This window comes from Muscardinus avellanarius (genome assembly GCF_963383645.1).
Source record: "Muscardinus avellanarius genome assembly, chromosome: X".
Taxonomy (NCBI): Eukaryota; Metazoa; Chordata; class Mammalia; order Rodentia; family Gliridae; genus Muscardinus; species Muscardinus avellanarius.
The window spans coordinates 98257583-98280350 of record NC_137792.1 but is presented as its reverse complement, the minus strand read 5'-3'; the positions used below and the strand labels follow the sequence as shown (position 1 = coordinate 98280350).

Below are 22768 nucleotides of genomic sequence, written 5' to 3'. Positions count from 1 at the left end.
CCCTGCCCTATTTTTATTCTTTATTTTGAAACCAAGTCTCACTGAGTTGCAAAGGGCCTAAGTAGGTGAGGCTGTCCTCGAACCGCGATCCTCTGGTCTCAGCCTCCCAAATGCTGGGATTACAAGCGTGCGCCACCATGCCCAGCTTGGATTTCTTTTTATTATCATCACTAGCACCAGCAGCTGACTCAGAGAGGGTGCATTATCCTCAAAGAAACAGGCGGTTCTTCATTTCATGGGAGTTACTACATATCTACATATTTATTTTGAGCAGAGGATCAAACATTGTGTTGAAAAGTAGGTGTGGGGGCACATGCCTATAACCCCAGTACTTGGGAGGCTGAGACAGGAGAATCACAGGCTTAAGGCCAGCTTCGGCAACTTATCAAGACCCTATTTCAAAATAAAAAATAAAAAGAGGGCACAGTTTGAAGGCAGAAGACCCCTGTGTTAGACTCTAGAAGGAAAGGAGGGAGGGAGATGTCACTCCTTAATATATATCTCCCCAAAGAATTGAAAACTATGACAGCAACATATTTGCATACGAGTGTTCATAGCAGCATTCTTCCCAATAGCCAAAAGGTAGAAACAATCAGTGTCCAATGACAGATAACTGGATAAACAAATTGTGTTATATTCATTCAATGCACTATTATTCAGTCATTAAAAAGGAGAGAACTACTGTTACAGACTACAATACGAATTAATCTTGAAAACATGCTGAGCTAAAGAAGCCAGACACAAAAAGCTACATATTGTAGGATTCCACTTGTACCAAATATGTAAAACAGGCAAATTCATAGAGGATGGGAAGTAAAATAGAGGTTACCAGGTACTGGAGGAAGTGGGAATGGAGTGGTCAGGTTTAATGGATAAAGAGTTCTGTTTGGGATGACGAAGTTCTGGAGATGGTGATCACTGTAAAACATTGCGAATGCACCTAATGTCACTGAACGCACATAATGTTGCTTAAAACTGGTCAACACGCTGTTTCAAAATAAAAATAAAATAGAACTGGAGGTGTAGCTTGGAGGTAGAATGCCCCTGGGTTCAATATCCAGTACAACACACACACACACACACACACACACACACACACACACACACACACAAAGTTTAAAAAGTGTTAAATGGGCATGCCTATTATAGCAGTATTTGGGAGGCTGAGGCAGAAGGATCACAGGTTCAAGGAACCTCAGCAACATAGTCAGACTCTCAGCCATGTAGCAAGATTCTCAGCAACCTAAAAAGACCTTGTTTCAAAATAAAAAATAAAAAGTGCTTGGGGTGGAGCTCAGAGGTATGAATGCTCCTGGGTTCAATTCCTAGTGGCAAAAAAATGTTAAATGGCAAATTTTATGTTATATATGTGTATATTTTACCATCATATATTATATACAATATATGTACATATAATGCATAACACGATATATGCATTCATATTATGGCAACACACACACAAACACAAACACACACCCATACAGAATGGCAACAGGCCCACTCATCAGCAAAAGGACTGGTCCCCCAGCACATACAATTCACATCTGTACCACAGAGAAAGAACAATTTCTTATATGTTGGGGTTCTCACAAAGCATCCAAACCACGAATATTAAGTTTGCAAAGGTATTTGTATTTTTAATGGACTCTGTCCTTTAATCCAAGAGTGCTTATTCTTTGTCAGAGCACTAGACACTCAGGAAATAGTTATTTTAAATTACCTTGGGCTAAGGAAGGACTTTCGAAGCTTGATACCAAAAGCAAAATTCACAAAGGCAAAGAATGACAGGCTTAACCACATAGAAACCCAAAACCTTTCTATGGCAAAAAATTCCATCCTCGAAATCAAATGGTAAATTAGTCGACAAAGGGTTGCAATCTCTAATTCAGGGTTTCTCACGGTGTGGTCCACATACCACTGGTGCCATGGGAGAATTTTAGATGGTGTAGGGACAGATAACTGAATCTTAAATAGTGTGAATTTAGTCAGCATAACAGGCAACTCCTCGAAACAAATGTTATGCAAGTGACTACCTCCTCAGAAGCTAGGTACAGGAATATAGTATGAAATCATTAGTTCTAAGACTCAATCAAGGCACCAAAAAAAATAATAAATTTTTGTGGTGCAAGGGAATGAAGCCAGGGGCAGTATACCACTGAGTTAAACACCCAGCCATTTTTATTTTGAAATAGGGTCTCTTTATATGTTGCTGAGGCTGGCTCTAAACCTGAGATACTCCTGTCTCAGCTTCCCATGTACTGGGATTAGAGGCATATATGCCACTGCACCCAGCTAAGCACAAATGATTGTAATGTCAAATTTTCTTCTCTCATGCTACTATGCATCAGCTCCTTAAGAGAATGTTTATGAAATTAGTAAATATAAAGCATTCAGAAAGATATGCTATTATTATTTTCTGAGCATCTATGTATGAGAATCAGTTGGTTCCTGGTCTGAAGCATACAGGTAGAATTCTAAGGGCTTGAGAGCTGAAAGGAATTTAGATTTGGGATATTTCAGAGCACACTTGGAGGTGTGTTTTGGGGCAAAAGTCAGAATAGAATTGCTTTAAAAGTTTTGGAGCTGGGCATGGTGGTACACACCTCTAATTCCTGTATTTGGGATGCTGAAATAGGAGGATCATTAGTTTGAGGACAGTCTCAGTAACATAGTGAGGTTCTCAGAAAACTAGTGAGACCCTGTTTCAAAATTAAAAAAAAGAAAAATCAAAAAAGGGCTGAGGTGTGGGTCAGAGGTAGAATGCCACTGGATTTAATCCCCAGTACCCTCCTCATGTTTTGGATAAAATCTTAGAAATAAACTTGATGTTACAACAACAATTATTACAAGAGAATATTGCCAAACCTTCCATTCTAACTGGCTATACTTTTCTGGTCAAAGAATTAAAGCTCTTTAAATTCAACTTAGTTTTCTCATATAATTATGCTACATTTATATTGGAAACTCTGGTTGTTTGCTCAGCATATTCTATCTCCCTCCTAAATTTTCTAGTATTAGAAGCATATTCAAAGCCAAGTGTGGTGAATATATATATAATCCCATTTCTTAAGAGGCTGAGACAGGAGAAGCACAGGTTCAAGGCCTGCCTCAGCAACTTAGGAAGGCCCTCCCAAACTAGCCAGATCCTATCTCAAAATAAAAAATTTAAAAGGGGATGGGAATGTATATCAGAGGTGAATGCTTCTGGGTACAATCCTCAGTATGAAAGAAAGAAAGAAAGAAAGAAAGAAAGAAAGAAAGAAAGAAAGAAAGAAAGAAAGAAAGAAAGAAAGATTAAAATTATATGGTGGAATCTCCTAAAAACAGTTATCAACTATCCCACTTTCCCAGGGACTATCCCAGTTTGATCACTGGAAGTCTTATATCCCAGCACCAAGATGAATGAACCCTCCACCAAATAAAAATATTTTTTGTAGTACTGGTTATTGAACCCAGAGAATTCTACCTTTGAGCTACACCCCCAGGCCGATTTTATTTCTTATTTGGAAACAGGGTCTCGCTAGGTTGATGAGTCTCACTACTTGTTGAATCTGTCCTCAAACCTGTCTCAGCCTCCCAAGTATAGGGATTGCAGGTGTGTCCCACCATGTCTGACCCCTAATAAGGGTAATTTGACTATTTGGAAGTGTTCTGGGCTCACACTTACTTCTACTTCATAGACAAATTGCTAATGTTCTAACAATTTCTTTAGTGTTAGTTTAATTCTTTAGTGGTTTTTTGTTTGCTTGTTTGCTTTAATACTGGATATTAAACCCAGGATGTTCTACCACTGAGATACATGTCCAGCTCTTTTTATGTTTTATTTTGAGATAGGGTCTCAATAAATTATCCAGGCTGGCCTTGAACTTTTGATTCTCTTGTCTTAGCCTCCCAAGTTCTGGGATGATAGGTGTGTGCCACTGTACTTGGCTTTTTTAGTGTATATATAACCCAGGTCATTCTACCTCTGAGCTATACCCCCAGCCCTGTTTATTTTGAAACAGGGTCTCACCATTTGCTGAGGCTATTCTCAAACCTATGTTCCTCTCGTCTCAGCCTCCCAAATAGTGTTCTTAATGATTCTTTCTTTATAGACAATCCACAGACTCCAGAATTCATGCTCTCAATTAGTCTTGGCTCTGATCTTTACTCTAAGGCACTGGGCAAATTACTTAATTTTTTCCAAGCCTCATTCTTTTTTTATAGAATGAAAAGGGACAATAATAGTATCCATTTCATTATGGCTGTGTAGAAACCAAATGAGATATAATGCCTAGGACATGTCATAAATGTATAATAAATGTTAGCTATTAATCCCTTATAGTTATTAGTTATGTAATACAATATTTAAGAGATAGTGTTGTTTTTGTATGTGTGTGGTACTAGGGATCGAACCCAAGGGCATTCTACCTCTGAGCTACACTCCCAGCCCTATTTTATTTTTATTTTGAAATGGGCTCTCACTAGGTTAATAAGAGTCTCACTCCTTAATGAGGCTGTCCTCAAACCTGTGTTCCTCCTTAGTCTCCCAAGAACTGGGATTGCAGGCATGTGATAGCACACCGAGTTTAGAGATAGTGTTTACTTCCTCCAGCCAGGCGTGGTTGTACACACCTGTAATTCCAGTATTTTGGAGTCTGAGAAAGGAGGATCACAATTTCAAAGCCAGCCTCAGCAACTTAGTGAGACTCTGTTTCAAAATAAAAAAAATAAAATAGGGCTGGGGGAATAGCTTGGAAGTGAAATGCTCTGGGTTCAAACTCCAATAACACACACATACACACAACACCAAACTTCTTCCCAACAGTTTAGAGACAGGGATTATGTATTAATAAACTGCATCACCATTACCATGGATTTATGGGTTGATATACTGTCTATCAGGATGTCTACCAGTATATTAGAATTATTGCATGTGATTAAAAACAAATTAAAAAACCAACCACATTTAAACCTTAATAAAAATTTTCCAAGAGAAGATTAAAGTTTCAGAATCTTTACATTGGAGCCGGGCGTGGTGGCGCACACTTGTAATCTCTGTGCTTGGGAGGCTGAGACAGGAGGATCACGCAGGTTCGAAGCCAGCCTCAGCTACTTAGTGAGGCTCTCAGCAACTTAGTGAGACCCTGTTTCCAAATAAAATATAAAATATGTCTGGGAGTATAGCCCGGAGGTAGAAAGCCTCTGGGTTCCACCCCCAGTACCACCAAAAAAAAAAATCTTTACATTGGTCAGATATAGTGGCACACACCTATAGTCCTTGTACTTGGGAAGCTGAGACAGGAGGATCAGAGGTTCAAAGTCAGCCTCAAAAACTTAAGAGAGGCTCTCTGCAACTTAGTGAGGTCCTGTTTCAAAACAAAAAATAAAATAGGGCTGGGGGTGTAGCTCAGAAGTAGAATGCTCCTGAGTTTTATCCCCAATAACTCACACACACACATACACACACACATTTTTCATGGGACCACACCAATAATTAAGTAGTCATTAAAACAAAACAAAAACAACAACAAAAACCTTTACTGAATAATGGCTTTATAAGAAGAAGCTAAGGGAAAAGCAAATGAATAAAATATAGCCCTACCTTCAAATGTCTTACACTTTTGTGTCTGGAGAAAACCAAGAGCTAAACAGGGATAGGTCAAAGCAGACAAACTAGATATAAATCAAGAATGCGCCCTGCCCTCTTCCCAATAATATGGGAGCCCTCACAGCAGGAGAATGGGCTGCAGGATGAGTGGAAAGACTGACTTCTCCAGGAGAGGCGGCCTTGAACTTTTGCAAAAGAAAAAGCCAAGCAGAAATCTGAAATGTCTAATCATGAAACGGAACGGGAGGTAAAAAAAAGTGACTGGGGAATGAAGATAGAAACCTGGGGAATTAAATGAAGTAAAAAAAGAAAATGTTCACTTAGGAGGAGGCTGTTAAGTCCAGATATTGGAGAAGCCCTGGTGAGCAGCACTCATGGTCTCCTACTTTGGTAATGAGAACATGTTATTCTGGGCAAAGCCTAAACTGAATTCAGTATCTGCACTCTTCTAAGGTCCCAGTTGTCAAGGAAAGTGAGAGTGGCAGGGTGTGGTGCACACACTTGTGATCCCAGAGTCTTGGGAGGCTGAGACAGGAGGATCTTAAGTTAAAGGCCAGCCTCAGCAACGTTGTGAGATTCTGTTTCAAAATGGAAAACAAAATAAGGCTAGGGGTGCAGCCTGGAGGTAGAATGTCCCAGTACCAAAAAGAAAAAAAAAGTAAGAGAACTATAAGATTGCTGCAACAGGACCCAAGAAAGCCTGACAGCTTGGTTCTCCACAGTTTAGGACTCGGAGTTGCTGTGATTTCAGGAGATGGAGTGTTCAGATGCACCTTTCAACAGTTCACCAGCCTCCCTAAACCAGAGTCTTCAACAACCCTCCATCCACATTCTGTAGCCTTCCCAGGCTTTGCCAAGAATCAAGCATCAATAAACTAGTGTCCGTGCAGTGGATGACAAAGGAGGCCTTTCCAGTGGAGAAACCCAAAGAACCAGGATGCTCCTGAGGTGTGTGGCACAAGTGAACTCTTTGATCTCAGACTCCAACTTCATACCTTGTTTATCCACTGCCTCAGACCCTTGTAGGCCCAGAAACAGAGGAAGCATGCCCTAGGACTCCAACCAAAGCCCTGGAGGGGCAGTCTGCCCTCCTGACTGAAAGCATGCAAATGTTACAGACTCGCTTTCCAGATTTACCTGCCACCCCTCCCCTTCTTCCCACTCTCCAACAGAGACCAGCAGATCTCATGAGCCTGTTAGGGATTTTACTCAGCAGGGTTTCAGGGTCTGTGGGTTGAATACACTTATAGTAATCTTTCACCACTAATGATGATTCTCTTGAAACCTGTTCTGTCCACGGCCTGGTTTATTTTAGACAATGAGATAATTTGATGCCTAAAGTGAAATAATAAATGGGAAAGGGCTTCAATGGTATCAGAAGCACCTGAGAAATGCAACTTGCTATAATAACACAAACTCGGCAGTCTTCCTTGTCTTTGTCTGGAACCAATGGAGATTGTGTGTGTGTGTGTGTGTGTGTGTGTGTGTGTGTGTGTGTGTGTGCTTGTGCACGCCTGTGTGCATTCCTGCATTTCTTGAGTGGTTTTTAAATTACCTATTTGAATATCACTGCCATCTAAATATTTTGCCAGTGCTCAGTCTTCGTTTACAATTTGTATGGGCATACCGCCTGCTCACGACCTAGAATTTCAGAGCTAGAAGGAGCCTTAGTGAGATCAGAGAGGTCAGGCGACTTTCTCAGAAGTGTATATAAAAGTAGAGCTATAACTTGAACTACCACTCATGTCTCATACAGCAGGGATGTGTTTCTTTTACATAACCTATGTCATTGAGCAAGAATAAAATCCACCCCTGCACACACACACACACACACACACACACACACAGCCTGGCACTAAGAACACCAATTGCAAGGCAGGGTTCCCTGAAGTTGCCTCCCCTGTCTTTAAATTATCTCAGTCGTAAGTCATTCTTTAAGAGTATCTCAGATTGGGGGATGGCAATGGCCTTGGGCATTCCCACTGTCTCTCTCCTCCCTTCTTCCTTCCTTGCCTCCCCAGCAAGATTTCTAAAAAGTCCCACCTACACTCGGATACATGCCTGCATAGGTATGGGTTCACCCACCCTCCCACCACATGCAGTCATTGAGGTGTTCAAGGAGAAGTTCTAGTATCTTATCTGGGCTTGCTCTTAGCCTACATTCTTGAAACTGAAGGCTGTGATCCACGGAGGGGGTGGGGTCCCCCTATCCAGACTCTCAAGAAATTCTCACAGTTCGTCTCTGATTTTTCTTATTGCCCACCTTCCACCTACTAATGCCAGCAGCAGTGTAATTTGTCTTGCCATTCTGCTTGTCCTCACTGTCACTTGGGGCCCCTCCATCATTTAAAAGTACTTGCTGTTTTAATCAGGATTTGCACATTTAGAAATAGATTTTGGAGTAGTGTAGAACTCAGATTCCAAGAGGACCTCATGGCACAGTTCCTTAAGGGGCTGGGTAAAGGTATACATTTGAGAGGGAATGGGGTAATGACTGCTATGTCCATACCATAGGGACTCTGCTCATTCTTTGGGTTCCAGGGTCCCCCTGATGGGCCTTCGCAGGTGCCCTTCAAAACAGCCCCCTCCCCCGTGAACTTCCCGGTAGCCCCTTCTGTCAGAGGTGAAGGTCCCACAGGGGCTGGTGTCAGCCTGGATCCGTAGCCACCCGTGTGCCCAACCACCCACCTGTGGAAGAAGAGCAGGATGGAGAGCATGGTTTGGTCGATGTTGCGGTTGCAGATGCCCTCGTTGATCAGGTAGCAGGGGTCCCGCAGAACCGGCTCCAGCGAATCCTGCCGCATTATGCTGTTGAGCTTGTCGGCGTTAAGGTTCTCAAAGATCAGCTTCTCCTGCAGCTGCCGAAAGTTGCTCACGGTGGGGCTGCCGGGGTTGTTGTTTTCCCCGCTACTGCCTGGCCCGCTCCGGTGGGCCAGGTCCAGGCAGCAGTTGCAGCAGTCGAGGCCGACAGGTGAGCGGCAGTCGCTCTTGGACTGGGCCATCTTCTCAGACTCAGGGTTTGCTTGGCCCGAGAGGTCAGAATCGGCTGGCAGGTGCGTGCCCGCCGGGCTGGCCTGAGGAGACTCCAGGGTGCCTGGAAAAGACAAGCTGTGAGAAGAGTTGGAAATTAGCGCCTAAAGCCAACCACCCTGGGCTCGGCCCCCTTCTGGTTGCGCTGCTCGGGGGTGCGAATAGAAACAGCTGGACAAACAGCTCCCAGCGGATCCTTCGGGCTCACTTCCTCCTCTTCCTCCTTCTCCCCCTTGTCTCGAGGCTGGGGCCGCCCCCCCCCCCAAGGTGCCACACGGGGCCCCACAGCAGTCCCAAGTTTCCTAAGTGTGAGCAGGGATGGGGCGGACCTGTAGCGGCAGGAAGGGCGGGCAGCAGGGAAGAGGGAAAGCTGGGGCGCGTCCTCGCTCCCTCCCTTCTTTTTTCCCCCTCCCTCCCGGCTCGAAGGATCTCGGGCTCTCGGGCTTCCCGGGCTGCGCCGGCTGAGCGGTGGCTGGAGCAGCCGCGAGCAAGTGAGCGACTGAGCGAGACACACGCCCTGGAGTCCGCGACGGGCTGTGACAGCATGTAAATCACCCCAGAAGGACTGGCGGAGGACGCTCCTCCGCCACTTCCCCTGCAGACACCGGCTCCAAAGCGGGCTCCGTCCGGCCCCTTCGCCCCGCCCCGCCCGCACCCTAGCGCCCACGCCGCCCAACGCACCCACGCCGATGCTCCCGGGGAGCCCCGGGCCCCTCTCCCTCTTCCCGCAAGCCCACTGCCGCAATTTGGGCTCCCTGGGCGCTCAAGGCGCAGCCTCCACCACCAATTTGAAAACAGCCCGCCAGGAGCACCGCACCTCCGAGGTCAGCCGGCTTAGCGAGTCTGTATCTCCGCGGGAGGGCTAGCGTTTGTAGTCCCTCGGCGGAGGAGTCCCCCTACCGGAGAAACACCGCGCTTCAGAGCCCCTCGTGGCGTGGCTTTACACCGCCGCCCTCCGTAAAGCCGCCCCCCCCCGAGGCTGGGGGTTGGGGAAGAAAGCGCGATAGACTCTGCAAAGAAATAAGTGTGCCAGGCACACATTAGGGGTACCCAATAAACTCCTTAAGCGGAACTCGTAGAAGCACGCTCAAACTCTCTTTAGTTTCTGTCCCTTTCTTACTTCACTTAAAGTCCTCTCTTTTCCTCCACTTGCCCTCTCCCCTCTTCCTGGAGCTTCACTTTAGTTAATTTGTGCCCTGACCTCCTGGAATGCCGGTCTCCCTAGGATCCTTCTCTCAACCTGCCAGCCTGCCTTCCTTCTGCGCTGCTTCTACTTTTTTCACTATTTCACTCATTTTTTCCATTCCTTTTATCTTTCTTTATCCGTTTCCTCTATTTCTCCCCCACCTGATCTCTTATCCATTCCTCTCATTTCTTTTCTCCTCTTATTTCTGCTTTCCCCATTTCCTCTTTTTCTCTCCCCTACGTTCTTCCTTCCTCCTTCATTTTCCTCGTTTTATTTTCCTCTAACTTTATAGCACTCTTACCCCCCTAATTTACCTCCCCTTATTTCTCTAAACTTGTTCTTCGTTTTTTTTCTGACATCTACCTCCACCCTAGGTGATCTCTGGTCCTCTTACCCTTTCCAAAGAAATGACTAAGCCGTCGCGCGTCTGAAGGGGGAAATGAGGGGAAAAGAGCGATGCGCGCTGAACCTGCTGGCGGAGGGATCCAAGAGGACGGATCCGGGGCTGAAGTGGAGTGAAAGGGCAGATATGTGGGGGGCAGTCTGATGCCCTGGGTCATACCCCACCTTCCTGAGATGTAGGGATGTCCTGGGTGGGCAAAGGTAGGCTTCTAGGGTGTCTTGGGATTTGGAGACTTGGAATACGTTGAATGTAAAAGATTCAATAAATACGGGTTCATGAAAAAGTTAAAAATATTCAGTGTTCAGTTTTCATGTAAATCTCAAATACATTTCAATTTCAGCCCCACCCCCTCTCGACTTGCTTCATTCACTAGCCCATAGCGCTTAAAATAGTGCAGTATATGCTGCCATCATGTGTCCGAGATAGAAAACAGTTTGCGCCACAGACCTTTGCCAGACACCAAAGGTGCCTCCTGGTGGAATCCACAGTGCTTTGGTTCTCAGAGTAGTAATGAAGAGGAGGCAGAGCTCCTGCCCTAAGACAGCCATTTCCAAGCCGCAGAAAGTGGCACCAGTCTGGCCCAGAGCCACTAGCTCTGGCAATCCACTAGCTTGCTTCCCTGCAGATTGGACTTTGGAGATTTGAAAGTTCTCCAGGGCCTTACAAACTGAACCTATGACTAGGAGCAGAAAGCACCGACCAATTCCTGTTTCCAAGACCTGTGGTGCCCCGAAATTTAGAGAAATAGGGAAGACAGTACTCTCTCCCCTATAGTAGCCTAAAAACCAAAAACAATCTCTATCTCTGGCTCCTGACCAGGTCAGGGTTCCGAGGGTATGATCCCTGTGTTCACAGACTGCTAATAAGTCTGTTTCTTCTGTCTGAAGCCAATTCTTTAGATGTGTTATTTTCCGCCTTTCTTCTTCCTTTTTTTTTTTTTTTTTTAGTGTTCTTGGGTAAAAGCCAGAGGAGGTAGTAGAATATGAAATTTCATCTACATTGTGTAGACTTATAGCCTACTGAATTGTTTTTTAATTACAGTGTTTATGATTTTTCCTCTTGTTTATAATTATTTTGTTAAATGCTATAACAAAAGATATTAGATCCTTAAAACCGTTTAAGTTGTGTTTTGAAAACTGCTTCTAAATTTGCCTAAGTCTTCTTTTTTTGTGTGTGTGTATAACCTTGGGATAAGGCCTTGGTAGAAGTATTTCCTTCTTGGCATTTGGCACCATTAAACTCAAGATTTTGTCCTCTTGACATTTCCCTTGTTCTAGTCCTTGCTCTCAAGCAGTATTGTTAATAATTCAGTACAGCTTTGCATATCATATCCAGGCTAATCAAGAACAAATATAATCAAGCTATAGAAAAATCTAGATAGTTCGGAGGTAGAGCTTAGAGAGCTGCCACGTGTTTGCATACAAATCCAGCTCCTATTGACACACTGCATACCTCTGTAAAGGAAGACTGGCTGGGCAGGGCCACCTTGGCTCCTCCACGAAGCCTCACTTTGCTGACATATATTGTGTTGGATGGAGAGACTCCAAGCAGCAAAATGTTCTTGCATAAACTCAGAGAGCAGGGAGGAGGGCCCACTTCCAGACAGAGCTGATGACTTTCTGGGTGGAGCAGAAAGAGGATAGAAGGGGCATCTCCTTCTAAGATGGGGTCATTCAATAGTCACTGTACACTTGCCCTTGTGCCAGGAATAGTGTTAGTGGGGATTCAGAGGCAAACAAGAAACAGTCCAGGCCCCGAGAGAAATCATGGCCTACAATCAGAGGTTCTCAAATTTATTGACTTCCTACACTCTTTTCAGAAAAAAAAAATTCATTCCCCCTGGAAATCTTCCTTTTTTCAGTGAATAAACATAAAATGCAGTGACAAATCTGAAGTATTTTTTTTATTTTTTGGTACTGGTGATTGAAACCAGGGGCATTGTACTTCTGATCTATACTTCTGGCCTTATTTTATTATTTATTTTGAGACAGAATCTCACTAAGCTGCTGAGGCTGGCCTTGAATCTGTGATCTTCCTGTCTCAGCCTCCTAAGTACTAGGATTATAGGCATGCACCACCATGCCAGCTTAAATCTGCATTCTTTATCCATCTATATTTTGTTCCAGTGATATCGCTCAATTTAGGAATCTAAAACAGATGCATAGACAGACAAAACAGTACAAATGATAAATGATGACAGAGGATAGAGGCCTGGTGTGTGTGTGTGTGTGTGTGTGTGTGTGTGTGTATGTGTGTGTGTGTGCGTATGTGTGTGTGTGTGCTTACACAGTGATATTTGCAGTGAGGGTTTGGTGAGAAGTTTACTCTTAATGTAGCAATGGGCCACCTACAGATGTTCCCTTTTTTGGTACAGGGAAGAGGAACCCAGGGGTGTTCTATCTCTGAGCTGCAACTCTAGCTATATTTTATTTTTAAACAAGGTCTAAGTTACTGCACATTAGCCATCAACTTGCAGTCCTTCTGTCTCAACCTCCCAAGTACTGGGATTACAAGCAGGTGCCACCACATCCAGCTTACAGATGCTCCTTAACTGATTTATAGTGCGTTTTTTCCCCTCCCACTGTAAATTGAAAATATGGCAAGTCAAAATACATTACTAAACCTAAAATACTGAGTGTCATATCGTAGCAACATAATGTTAGTTGTTTACTCTCCTAATTGTGGTGACTGACTAGGAGCTGCCCAATATCACAAAAGAGCAACCAATCACTGCTAGTTCAGGAAAAAATCCAAACTAAAAATTTGAAGTACATTTTCTACAGCATGCTTATCACTTTTGCATCATTATAAAATCAAAAGTTGTAAGTTGGAAAGGAATTTTAGGACCAGGTTTCAGTGGACCCAGCATAAGACATTAACAAAATCCTCCCATTTCACAAGTTTGCCTTGCATTCAGTAGTTATTAAGAAAAGGAATAGGGGCCTGGCATGGTGACATACACCTGTAATTCGAGATGTTGGGAGGCACCAGGAGGATCGCAGGTTTGAGGCCAGCCTCACAACTTAAAGAGGCTTTCAGCAACTTAGCAAGAACTGTTTCAAAAAAAAACAAAACTGGGTGTTGTGTGTGTGTGTGTGTGTGTGTGTGTGTGTGTGTGTGTGTAACTCAGAGGTAGAATGTCCCTGGGTTCAATCCCCAGCAGCACACACACTCACACATGCACACACACACAAAGAAAGGGGCCAGGAATGGTGGTACACACCTATAGTTCCAGGAGGATCACAGCTTTGATACCAGCCTCAGCAACTTAGTGAGACTCTGTTTCAGAATAAAAAATAAAATAAAAGCCGGGGTGGGGGGTGGTTTATGTTTATAATCCCAGCAGTTGGAAGGCTGAGATTGGAGGATTGCTGTTTGCGGACAGCTTCAGCTACTTAGTGAGGCCCTTTGCAACTCAGTGAGACCCTGATTCAAAAATTAAAAAAAGACTAAAAAATAGGGCTTGGAGTGTATCTCAGAGGTACTATGCCCCTGGGTTCCATCTCCAGCACCGCAAAATAATAATAATAATAATAATAATAATAATAATAATAATAATAATGTTATGAATGTAGCTCAGGTGTAGAAAGATCTTGTGTTCAATCTCCAGTATAAAAAAAGAATAAAATAGGACCTGGGGTTCAGTGTTAGAACACTTGCCTCACATTCACTAGGCCCTGAAATGAATCTTTAGCACAGCAAATAAATAAATGAAAAGAGAATATATATTATTGAGTTCCCGCTATGTGCCTAGCACTTACATATATTTTCTCAATTACTCTTCACAACAATTATTTTTCACATTTACTTGTGAGATCCAGGTCAAGTAAGTGGTGAAGTCTGGATTTGAACCCATAGCTTTCTGACTTCAAAGCTTGTGCTTTTACCTATTAGATGACTTTTTAAATGATGTCTTTATCAAATATTTACAAAGCATAGCATCTGTTTTAAGATTTCAGTCTGTTTTGAAAGATTGTGTATTCAAAAGGAGGACATATGCAATGATTTCCTAACTAATATATTTAAAGATTTTTGTTTTGTGGAGACCCAAGAAGAAATAGTTCTGGTATAATATCAGTGCTGAAGTGTGGATGCTCTACCGTGTTCCAGGCACTCTGTTGAATACTTTACATAGCATCATGCAGTTTAAGTATTCCAACAACCATATCAGGTAGATGCTACTATCATTCCCACTTACAGAAATGGTGGTACAGAGGAGAGATACAAAATTGGTGATCAATGATAGAGAAATGAACTTGCCTAAAAATCATTGCTGTGTGCCTTGATGTGAACCTAAATGCTTAAAGGCCAGCTACCTATTCCTTAAATGCTCTATATCTCTTCTCTGTATCTCTACACTCACAATTGCTTCTTACAGATTTGTAGACTGTTAAAGAGGGTAAGGATATAAAAGCTAGATCAGGGTTCATAACCTTTCTATTCCTTAACCATGGGCTCTTTTGCCATATAGGGAAGCTTATGGAATCCTTCTCAGAATAATGGTCTTACATTACACCAAATAAAATAGGTAATATTACAAAGGGGATCAATTACATGGAAGTGCAGTTATCAACATAAAAAACCGAGCATGATGTCACACACCTGTAATCCCAGTACGTGGGAGGCTGAGACAGGAGGATCACAGGTTCAAGGACAGCCATCATAACTTAGGGAGACTCAGCAACCTAATGAGATCCTGTTTTGAAACAAAAAATAAAAAAGGAAGGGGATGTAGCTTGGAGGTAGAATGCATAGAATGCCTCTGTGTTCAGTCTCAAATGCACAAACCAAACAAACAAAACCTCAGAAAATCATGGTATGGTTAGATAAATGTTTATTATTAATGTACTAAATAACAGTATCTGGATGCAGACTTGATAACCACAGTAACCTCAATGTCATGAATTTATATATGTTTAAAGATACCTTTAATAGCAGTTATATGACATAAAACTGTTTTGATTTCTATTGATGAAGTCACAAGTACTGCTAATACTACTGTGATCTGTTCTCTGCATTTGTAATTGAAGCAAATATAAATTTCACTTACATGTAATATTTTTCTAAGTTCATTTTGTCCCTGAATTTTTAAGATTCCTTACTCTAGACTAACCCCTTTAAAATGCTAATAACACTTACTTACATGAATAAACCTTTGCTTTATATGCCAAGCACCCTGCTAAAGGCTTTACAATTTTCCATTTATTCCTCCTTGCTAGCCTATGAGGAAGCTTTGTTTTATAACTTTCAGAGATACAGAATTATTTTGCAAAGTTTCACAGCTGGCAAGTGGAAGAGATAAGACTTGACCCTAAGTCAGTGTGATTTAAAGCCCCACCCTTCCTCCTAACCAAATTTCAGGCATTTGTATTGGCACCAGGACGACTATATTAGAACCACCTCAGAAGCTTATTTTTAAAACTCAGGTATTTTGGACCTTGTATTAGTTTCCTAGGGCTGCCATAACAAACTATCACAGGCTGAGTGGCTTCAACAATAGACACTGATTTTCTCACAATTCTGGAGGTTAGAAGCCTGAGATCAAGGTGTCTGCAGGATCAGTTTCCCCCGAGGCTTTTATTTTTTGGCTTTCAGATGGATGTCTTTTTTTTTAGCTCCACATGGTCTTTCTGTATATGTCTGTATTCATTTCTTTTCCTATAAGGACAACAGTCATATTCATTAGGGCCCATGCTAATGAGCCCATTTGGACTAAATTACCCCTTTAAATATCATCTCTAAATATGGTCACATTCTTAGGTACTGGGGGTAAAATATGAATTTTGGGGGCGAGGACACAAGTCATCCCATAATAAACCCCAATCACAAGGATTTAGAGTCAGTAGGTTTAGGGTGGGCACAACCCTATAATATATAACCCCATCTATGTATATGTGTATTCCTTTTGATGTACATATACATAGATGGAAGTCATTCTAATTAACATAAACATTCACAGTTATTTTTATGTATGCATATGTATATGTGAGGTGAGAAGTATATAATACAATTTTATTAACTATACTCACCATGCTGAATCTTAGATCTCTAGGATATATTTATTCTTTGACCAGCATCTCTCCATTAACCCCCTCCCCACTATCCTCCTGGTAGCTATCATACTACTTTTTGCTTCTACAAATTTGACTTTTACAGGTTTCACATATATAAGATCTTGTGATATTTTTCTTCTTACATCTGGATTATTATAGTTAGTCCTCCCATTTAGTCCATGTTACAAGTGGTAGGATTTTATTTTTTTAAGGCTGAATTAGTTATGCATATATACACATATACATGTGTATACATATATGCATGTGGATATATACATGTGCCTACACATATACACCACCATTTCTTTATTCATTCATCCATTTATGGATATTTAAGTTGTTTCTATAAACTTTCTTAGTACAGTGATTGAGCATGGTAAATGCTTAATAAATATTTATTGATTGGCTGACCAAGGAGATCTAAGACATGGTAGTGGACAACCTGGGGAAATTTTGAAGTTGTCCTTGAGAACTAAGAAATAGAAGATAAGATGATCAGAAATCTCATATACGACAGATATCTTTGTTGCTGATAGAGGGCTGAACGAGATGATCTCAAAGTCCATTCTCCTTACTTTCAGTTTTTTTTTTCCAGTTCTTTAGATACCAAAATGACAGGATGCAAACTTACATGCAAGTGTTAAAAGAACATTAAGAGCCAGGCATGGTGGCGCACGCTTGTAATCCCCGGGCTTGGGAGGGTCACGCAGGTTTGAAGCCAGCCTTGCTGGTTTAAGAGGTCCTGTTTCCAAATAAAAAAGTATAAAATAGGTCTGGGAGTGTAGCCCGGAGGTAGAAGGGTTTCCAGGAACCCCAATACCACGAATAAAAAAAAAAGACCATTAAGGCCAGGCATGGTGGCATATATCTGTAATCCCAGTACTTGAGAGGCTGAGACCAGAGGATCTCAGGTTCGAGGTCAATCTCAGCAACTTAGTGAGGTCCTTGGTAACTTAACAAGACTCTCTTTCTGAATAAAAGATAAAATTGTGCTGGGGGTGTAGCTAGCTTGGAGGTAGAATGCCCCTGGCTCTAATCCCCAGTACTACACACAAACAAAAGAGAACATTAGGAACTGATTTCAATGGGATAGAGTTAGTAAGAAAATAAGAATAAGATGGGGAGATGTTGGTCAAAGGGTACAAATTTCAATTAGATAGGAGGAATAAGTTCAAGAGAACTATTGCACAATAAGGTGACTATAATTACATTATTTTCTTAGAAATCACTAAGAATAGATTTTTAAGTGTTCTCACCTTAAAAATAATAGCAATGTGAAGTGATAAATATATTAACTAGCTTGATTCATTCATTTCATGGTATATACATATATCAAAAATCACATTGCATACTATATATATATATATATATATATATAATTTTGTCAATAAAAACAAAAATTGCTGATTAAAATAAAATTAAACAAAGAAAATGAGTAAGATCCTGTTGATATAGGTTATTTGCATCTTTGAGATTGTGAATATATTTCTATAGGGAGCTTTGACTATTTGGGTTATTGTGTATGTGGGGGATGGTGTTTGAATATGGTTGTGCATAAGGTAATTGTATAGATGTGTGTGTATGTGTGTATGAATGAACACCATTATAGGTAATTAATCTCTCTCTCTATCTCTCTCTCTCTCTTTTTCTGGCATTCTACTTCTACCTCTAAATTATACCCTTAGATCTATTTTCCTATTTTATTATTTTTATTTTTTATTTTTAAAATTTTCATTACTTTTATTTATAAGTGGAACATACTGAAAATGGTATACATTTAGACTGTGCTTGGTGCCCTCTCCCCCCATCCCAGTTCCCCTTCCCCCCTCCCAACAATGAGTGTCCACGTTAACCATGCTATATTCATACTTTTACACATATTCGGATATAGCTCATCCATTAATCAACCTCAGCCTTCTTCCTCTCATATCCTTCCATTCTAGCTTTGCCCCGGTCAAGAGATAACTTTTAATTCCTAACATGGTAAGATTTTTTATTTTTTATTTTCTTAATTTTTTATTTTTTGCGAGTCTGGGGATGGAACCCAGGGGCATTCGACTTCCGAGCTACACCCACGCCCTATTTTTTATTCTTTATTTTGAAACTGTGTCTCACTGAGTTGCAGAGGCCTCACTAAGTAGCTGAGGCTGTCTGCGAACCACGATCCTCTGGTCTCAGCCTCCCGAATGCTGGGATTACAAGCATGTGCCACCACGCCCGGCCATGTTAAGATTTTATTTCTCACATATTAGGGAAAGCATCTGATTTCTTATTTTATGTGACTAAGGAGAAATGGATCATAGGAGGAACTCTAGATGAAAAAGGAAATTCTATAGAGGAGCAAACAAGACAACATAAAGGAGAAGAAAGGAGGGGGGAAGAAGGAAAATCTCTAAAACACACAATGTACTTAAACATATCGAAGTCAACCACTAAGTCAAGCAAGGGAAGGAGGGACGGGGAGGGAATGGGGTGGGAATTGGGTAGGGGTTAAGTCAGTGATGTGTACACGTATGTACACGCAAGTTTTTTTTTTAACCCCAATATAATATATGAATATAATGCACCAATAAAAAATTTTTTAAAAAGATTTTATTTTTGCTTGAAATACTGTTTATTCTTCTTTGCTTAGTTGTCTGCTGGATAGAAAATCTTGTTTCTCTGGTACTGGTGTGTATTACCTATTTCTTCTTTGTTGTTAATCGCTTTGAGTATTTTCTCTAGCGCTCGTTTTTTGTTTGTCATGGAAGCTTATTTCCCCATCTAATTTGATATAATTTTGCTGGGTAGGAAATTTTTGGCTGGAAGTTGTTTTCTTTCAGAGTTTGGAATATGTTACTCCAAGCCCTTCTGGCTCTCATGACTTGGTTTGGGAAGTCTGGAGTGATTCTAATTGGTTTGCCTCTGACTGTCACTTGGCCTTTTGTTTTTGTTGCTTTTAAGATTCTTTCTTTGGCTTCTTCTACATTGGTCATTTTGATAATTATTTGGTGTGGGGAACCTTTTCTCCTATCCTAACGGGAGTTCTATAAGTTTCCTGGACCTGTGTATTGACCTCTTGCTCTATATTTGGAAAATTTTCTGCTATTACTTCTTTGAAGAGATATTGATCCCTTTTGGTTTCACCTTCTTTTCCCTCTTCTATTCCAGTAATTCTTAGGTTAGCTCTCTTAAAATGGGCCCATATTTCTTCAATGTCCAATTACTGCTGTGGATTTTTTTTTCTAAGTTATAAATTATGTGTTCCTTTTTGGAGTGTTCAGCTTCTAGGAGCGAGATTCTATTCTCCATGTGGTCTAATCAATTGCTTTACTTCAATGATTGCATCTTTTCTTTCTTTTAGACTCTCTCTAAATTCTTTTCAAAGGTCCTGTATTTTATTATTTTTATTTTGAAACAGGATCTGGATAAATTACTGAGGGCCTCACTAAGTTTCTGAGGCTGGCCTCAAAACTATTATCCTCCTGTCTTAGTCTCCCAAGTACTGGGATTAAAGGTGTTTTCCACCATGCCCAGCTTCTTCATCTTTCTTGAGGGCCACTTTCTATTCTCTTTCCTCATGGAGCTCACTAAATAGTTAATATTATGATATTTTAATCTTAAGTATATAATGAAGTAGTAGTAGTAGTAGTAATAGTAATAGTAGTAATAGTAGTATATTCTTGTTTTCAAGAATATCTAATTTTTCTAGATCTTCTTTTCTCTTCATCCTCCTGTTCTCAGAGAAAAACAGACTCAGAAATCATAAACACACAAAGAGGTCAGTCCCCATATAGCCAGCAAGCTTAGATTTTTTTAAAGCACTAATTTATTTCACTATAGCTAGGTTTTTCATCCTATCACAGATTTTCTTTATTCAGAATTCACATATTTTATGTTCTTTGAATTAAAATAGGTCCTCCTAGGGAAAGATTACAACCAAAGTGTCGATAGTGCTTACCTCTAGGGAGTGGATGGGATTGTGTGTCAGAGGAAAGGAATGTAAGAAGGGGACCCTCTAGTTTTCTCATTTGCCAAAAATGAGTATGTTTATATAAAGTAAGTGTTTTTATTTTTATTTACTTTTGTGGTACTAGGGATTGAACCCAGGAGTGTCGTACCTCTGGGCTACACACACACTCCTTTTTTCCTTCCTTCCTTCCTTCCTTCCTTCCTTCCTTCCTTCCTTCCTTCCTTCCTTTCTTTCTTCCATCCTTCCTTCTTGCCTGCCTGTCTTTTTGTCTTCTTGCCTTCCTGCCTTCCTTTCTTTTTTTGAGAGAGAGAGAGAGAGAGAGAGAGAGAGAGAGAGAGAGAGAGAGAGAAGAGAAGAGAAGAGAAGAGAAGAGAAGAGAAGAGAAGAGAAGAGAAGAGATGAGATGGAGAGAGAATATGTGTGTTACTAGGGATAGAGTGTCCAGGGACATTCCACCTTCGTGCTACACCGTCTACCATATTTCACTTTTTATTTTGAAACAAGGTCTCACTAGGTTTATGAGAGTCTTACTACTTTCTTAAGTTGTCCTTGAGCCTGTGATTTTCCTGTCTCAGACTCCCAAGTACTGGAATTACAATTGTGTACCACCATGCCCGGCTTACCAGACTTTAAAATGAACTTCAGTGACAACTTATGTTTGTTATAAGCACCCTGTTTTCACTAGTGTTCTTATTTTATTCAATACAAGAGTTTTCCTTTTTGTATGAAAAAACTATCTAGTACTTTTCTGACACAATCATCTCTCTGAAAAGAGGGAGGATTTTATGAATTGAATCTGGTTGTTCCTCCAAATCTCCTGCATCAAAGGCCCAGTTCCCAGTGCATCGATATTCAATGGTGTGTGTTTAGGAAATTTTTGGATCATAAAGGCTCTAATTTCATCAGTGGATTAATCCATTTTTTGGATTATTACTTTGAATGGACTACTGTGAGGTGGTGGAAGCTATAGGCAAGTGAGATATAGTTGGAGAAAGCAGGTCACAGGGGACATGTCCCCTGAGGTTATATCTTGACTCTGGCTTCTTCCTTGTTCTCTCTCTCCCTCTCTTTCTCTTCTTGTCAGATGCCATGAGCTGAGAAGCTTTCCTCTGCCATGCACTTCTGCCATGATGTTCTGCCTCACCTCGGTCCCCCAAAAATGGACCAAGCTGACCATAGACTGAAACCTTTGAAACTGTGAGCCAAAATAAATATTTCCTCCTTAATTTGTTCATTGCAGGTGTTTTGGTCACAGCGATGAATAACTAACAGAAAGGTTGAAGGAAGAGGGAAATTGGCTGAATCTTAGTGTTTTAAGGGTGTGGGGTAAATAGAATGGGGACACTGCATACTATCTTCCTCACTGAACTGAGAATCCAGGAAAACTGCAGAGAATAGGGCAGGAGAGTTAGCCTGTAAGGCCTCTCTATTGTTTGTAGGTCCCAATCTACTGATTAGGGGCACTTGACCTAATATAGTAGAAAAATGGTTTGTATTGATATTGTTGTTGTTTTGCTAATATCCTTCCCAAAATATATCTCCTTTCCTGTATTAGTTTCCTAAATCTTGATACTGTGCAATTTGATGGATCTATTTGCCTTACTTTCCATTTCTTGAAGCTTTTAATTTGTGTGTGTGTGTGTGTGTGTGTGTGTGTGTGTGTGTGTGTTGCTAGGAATTGAACCCAGGGGCATTCTACCTCTGAGCTACATCTCAGTTCCTTTTTTATTTTTATTTTGAAACAGGATCTTGATAAGTTACTGAGGGTCTTGCTTATTTGCTGAGGCTGGTCTTGAACTTGTGATCCTTCTGTCTCAGCCTCCCAAATTCTGGGATTACAAGTGTGTTACATGGTTTCTGGTTGCTTCTTGGAGCATTTCTCATTTGTCTTTTAGCCACCTCTGGAATTCTGGTTCTTCATCTGGCCTTTTGTGACCACTCCATTTTTGACACACCTCTGCCTAACACACAGGCTAAGTTCTCAAAGTTTATTCTGAAGTCAGTTGTTTGGAAGGTCACATGCATTTTTTCCATAGGAGGAAAAAATTTATAAGTGCAATTACATTTCCAGGCCAGTCCACAGCAGGTTTTTTTTTTTAAACTTGAGTTCACTAGAAGTATGGGCCATTTGCAATGAGAAAATAGAAAATCTTGGTAATTCAGCAAAAACGTGGTGGGAAACCAGAAAACAGCCCAATGAAATAAGAAATAGTTCGGCTCGACTGCTGGCACTGCACTCAATAAGGTAGAATTGGATGAAGCAGACAAGGCTTTCTGAAAGCTCTCCAGAAATACTTACGGGGATTTTGAAAGGCAGAGAGGGTCATAACACAGTTCTTTAGTATTTCTAATTTTACTTCCAAACTGATATTTTTTAAAAATAATAATCACTACCATCTACTGAGCACATATAGTGTGCATGGAATCATGTTGGGCAGTTTACATAACTCCCCTTCATTTCATCTTCACAATAGCATTATGAAGTAAATCCTATAATGTCCTTTGTTTTACAGATGGGCAGACTAAAGCTTGGAAAGGTCAAAGAGCCTGAAGG

The 22768-nt window shown here is 41.2% G+C and overlaps 2 protein-coding genes across 2 annotated transcripts in view; one reads left to right on the top strand and one right to left on the bottom strand.

Annotated features, from left to right (window-relative positions):
* TSC22D3 (TSC22 domain family member 3) overlaps positions 1 to 8592 on the bottom strand; it is a gene marked incomplete at both ends in the record, with an annotated part of 77014 nt that extends 68422 nt beyond the window's left edge. Inside the window, one exon of the mRNA XM_080718324.1 lies at positions 8279 to 8592. Within this exon, the coding sequence (XP_080574450.1) occupies positions 8279 to 8592 (314 nt within the window). The remainder of the gene's footprint in view (positions 1 to 8278) is intronic.
* MID2 (midline 2) overlaps positions 1 to 22768 on the top strand; it is a gene marked incomplete at its 3' end in the record, with an annotated part of 523130 nt that overhangs the window by 355296 nt on the left and 145066 nt on the right. The window lies entirely within an intron of this gene.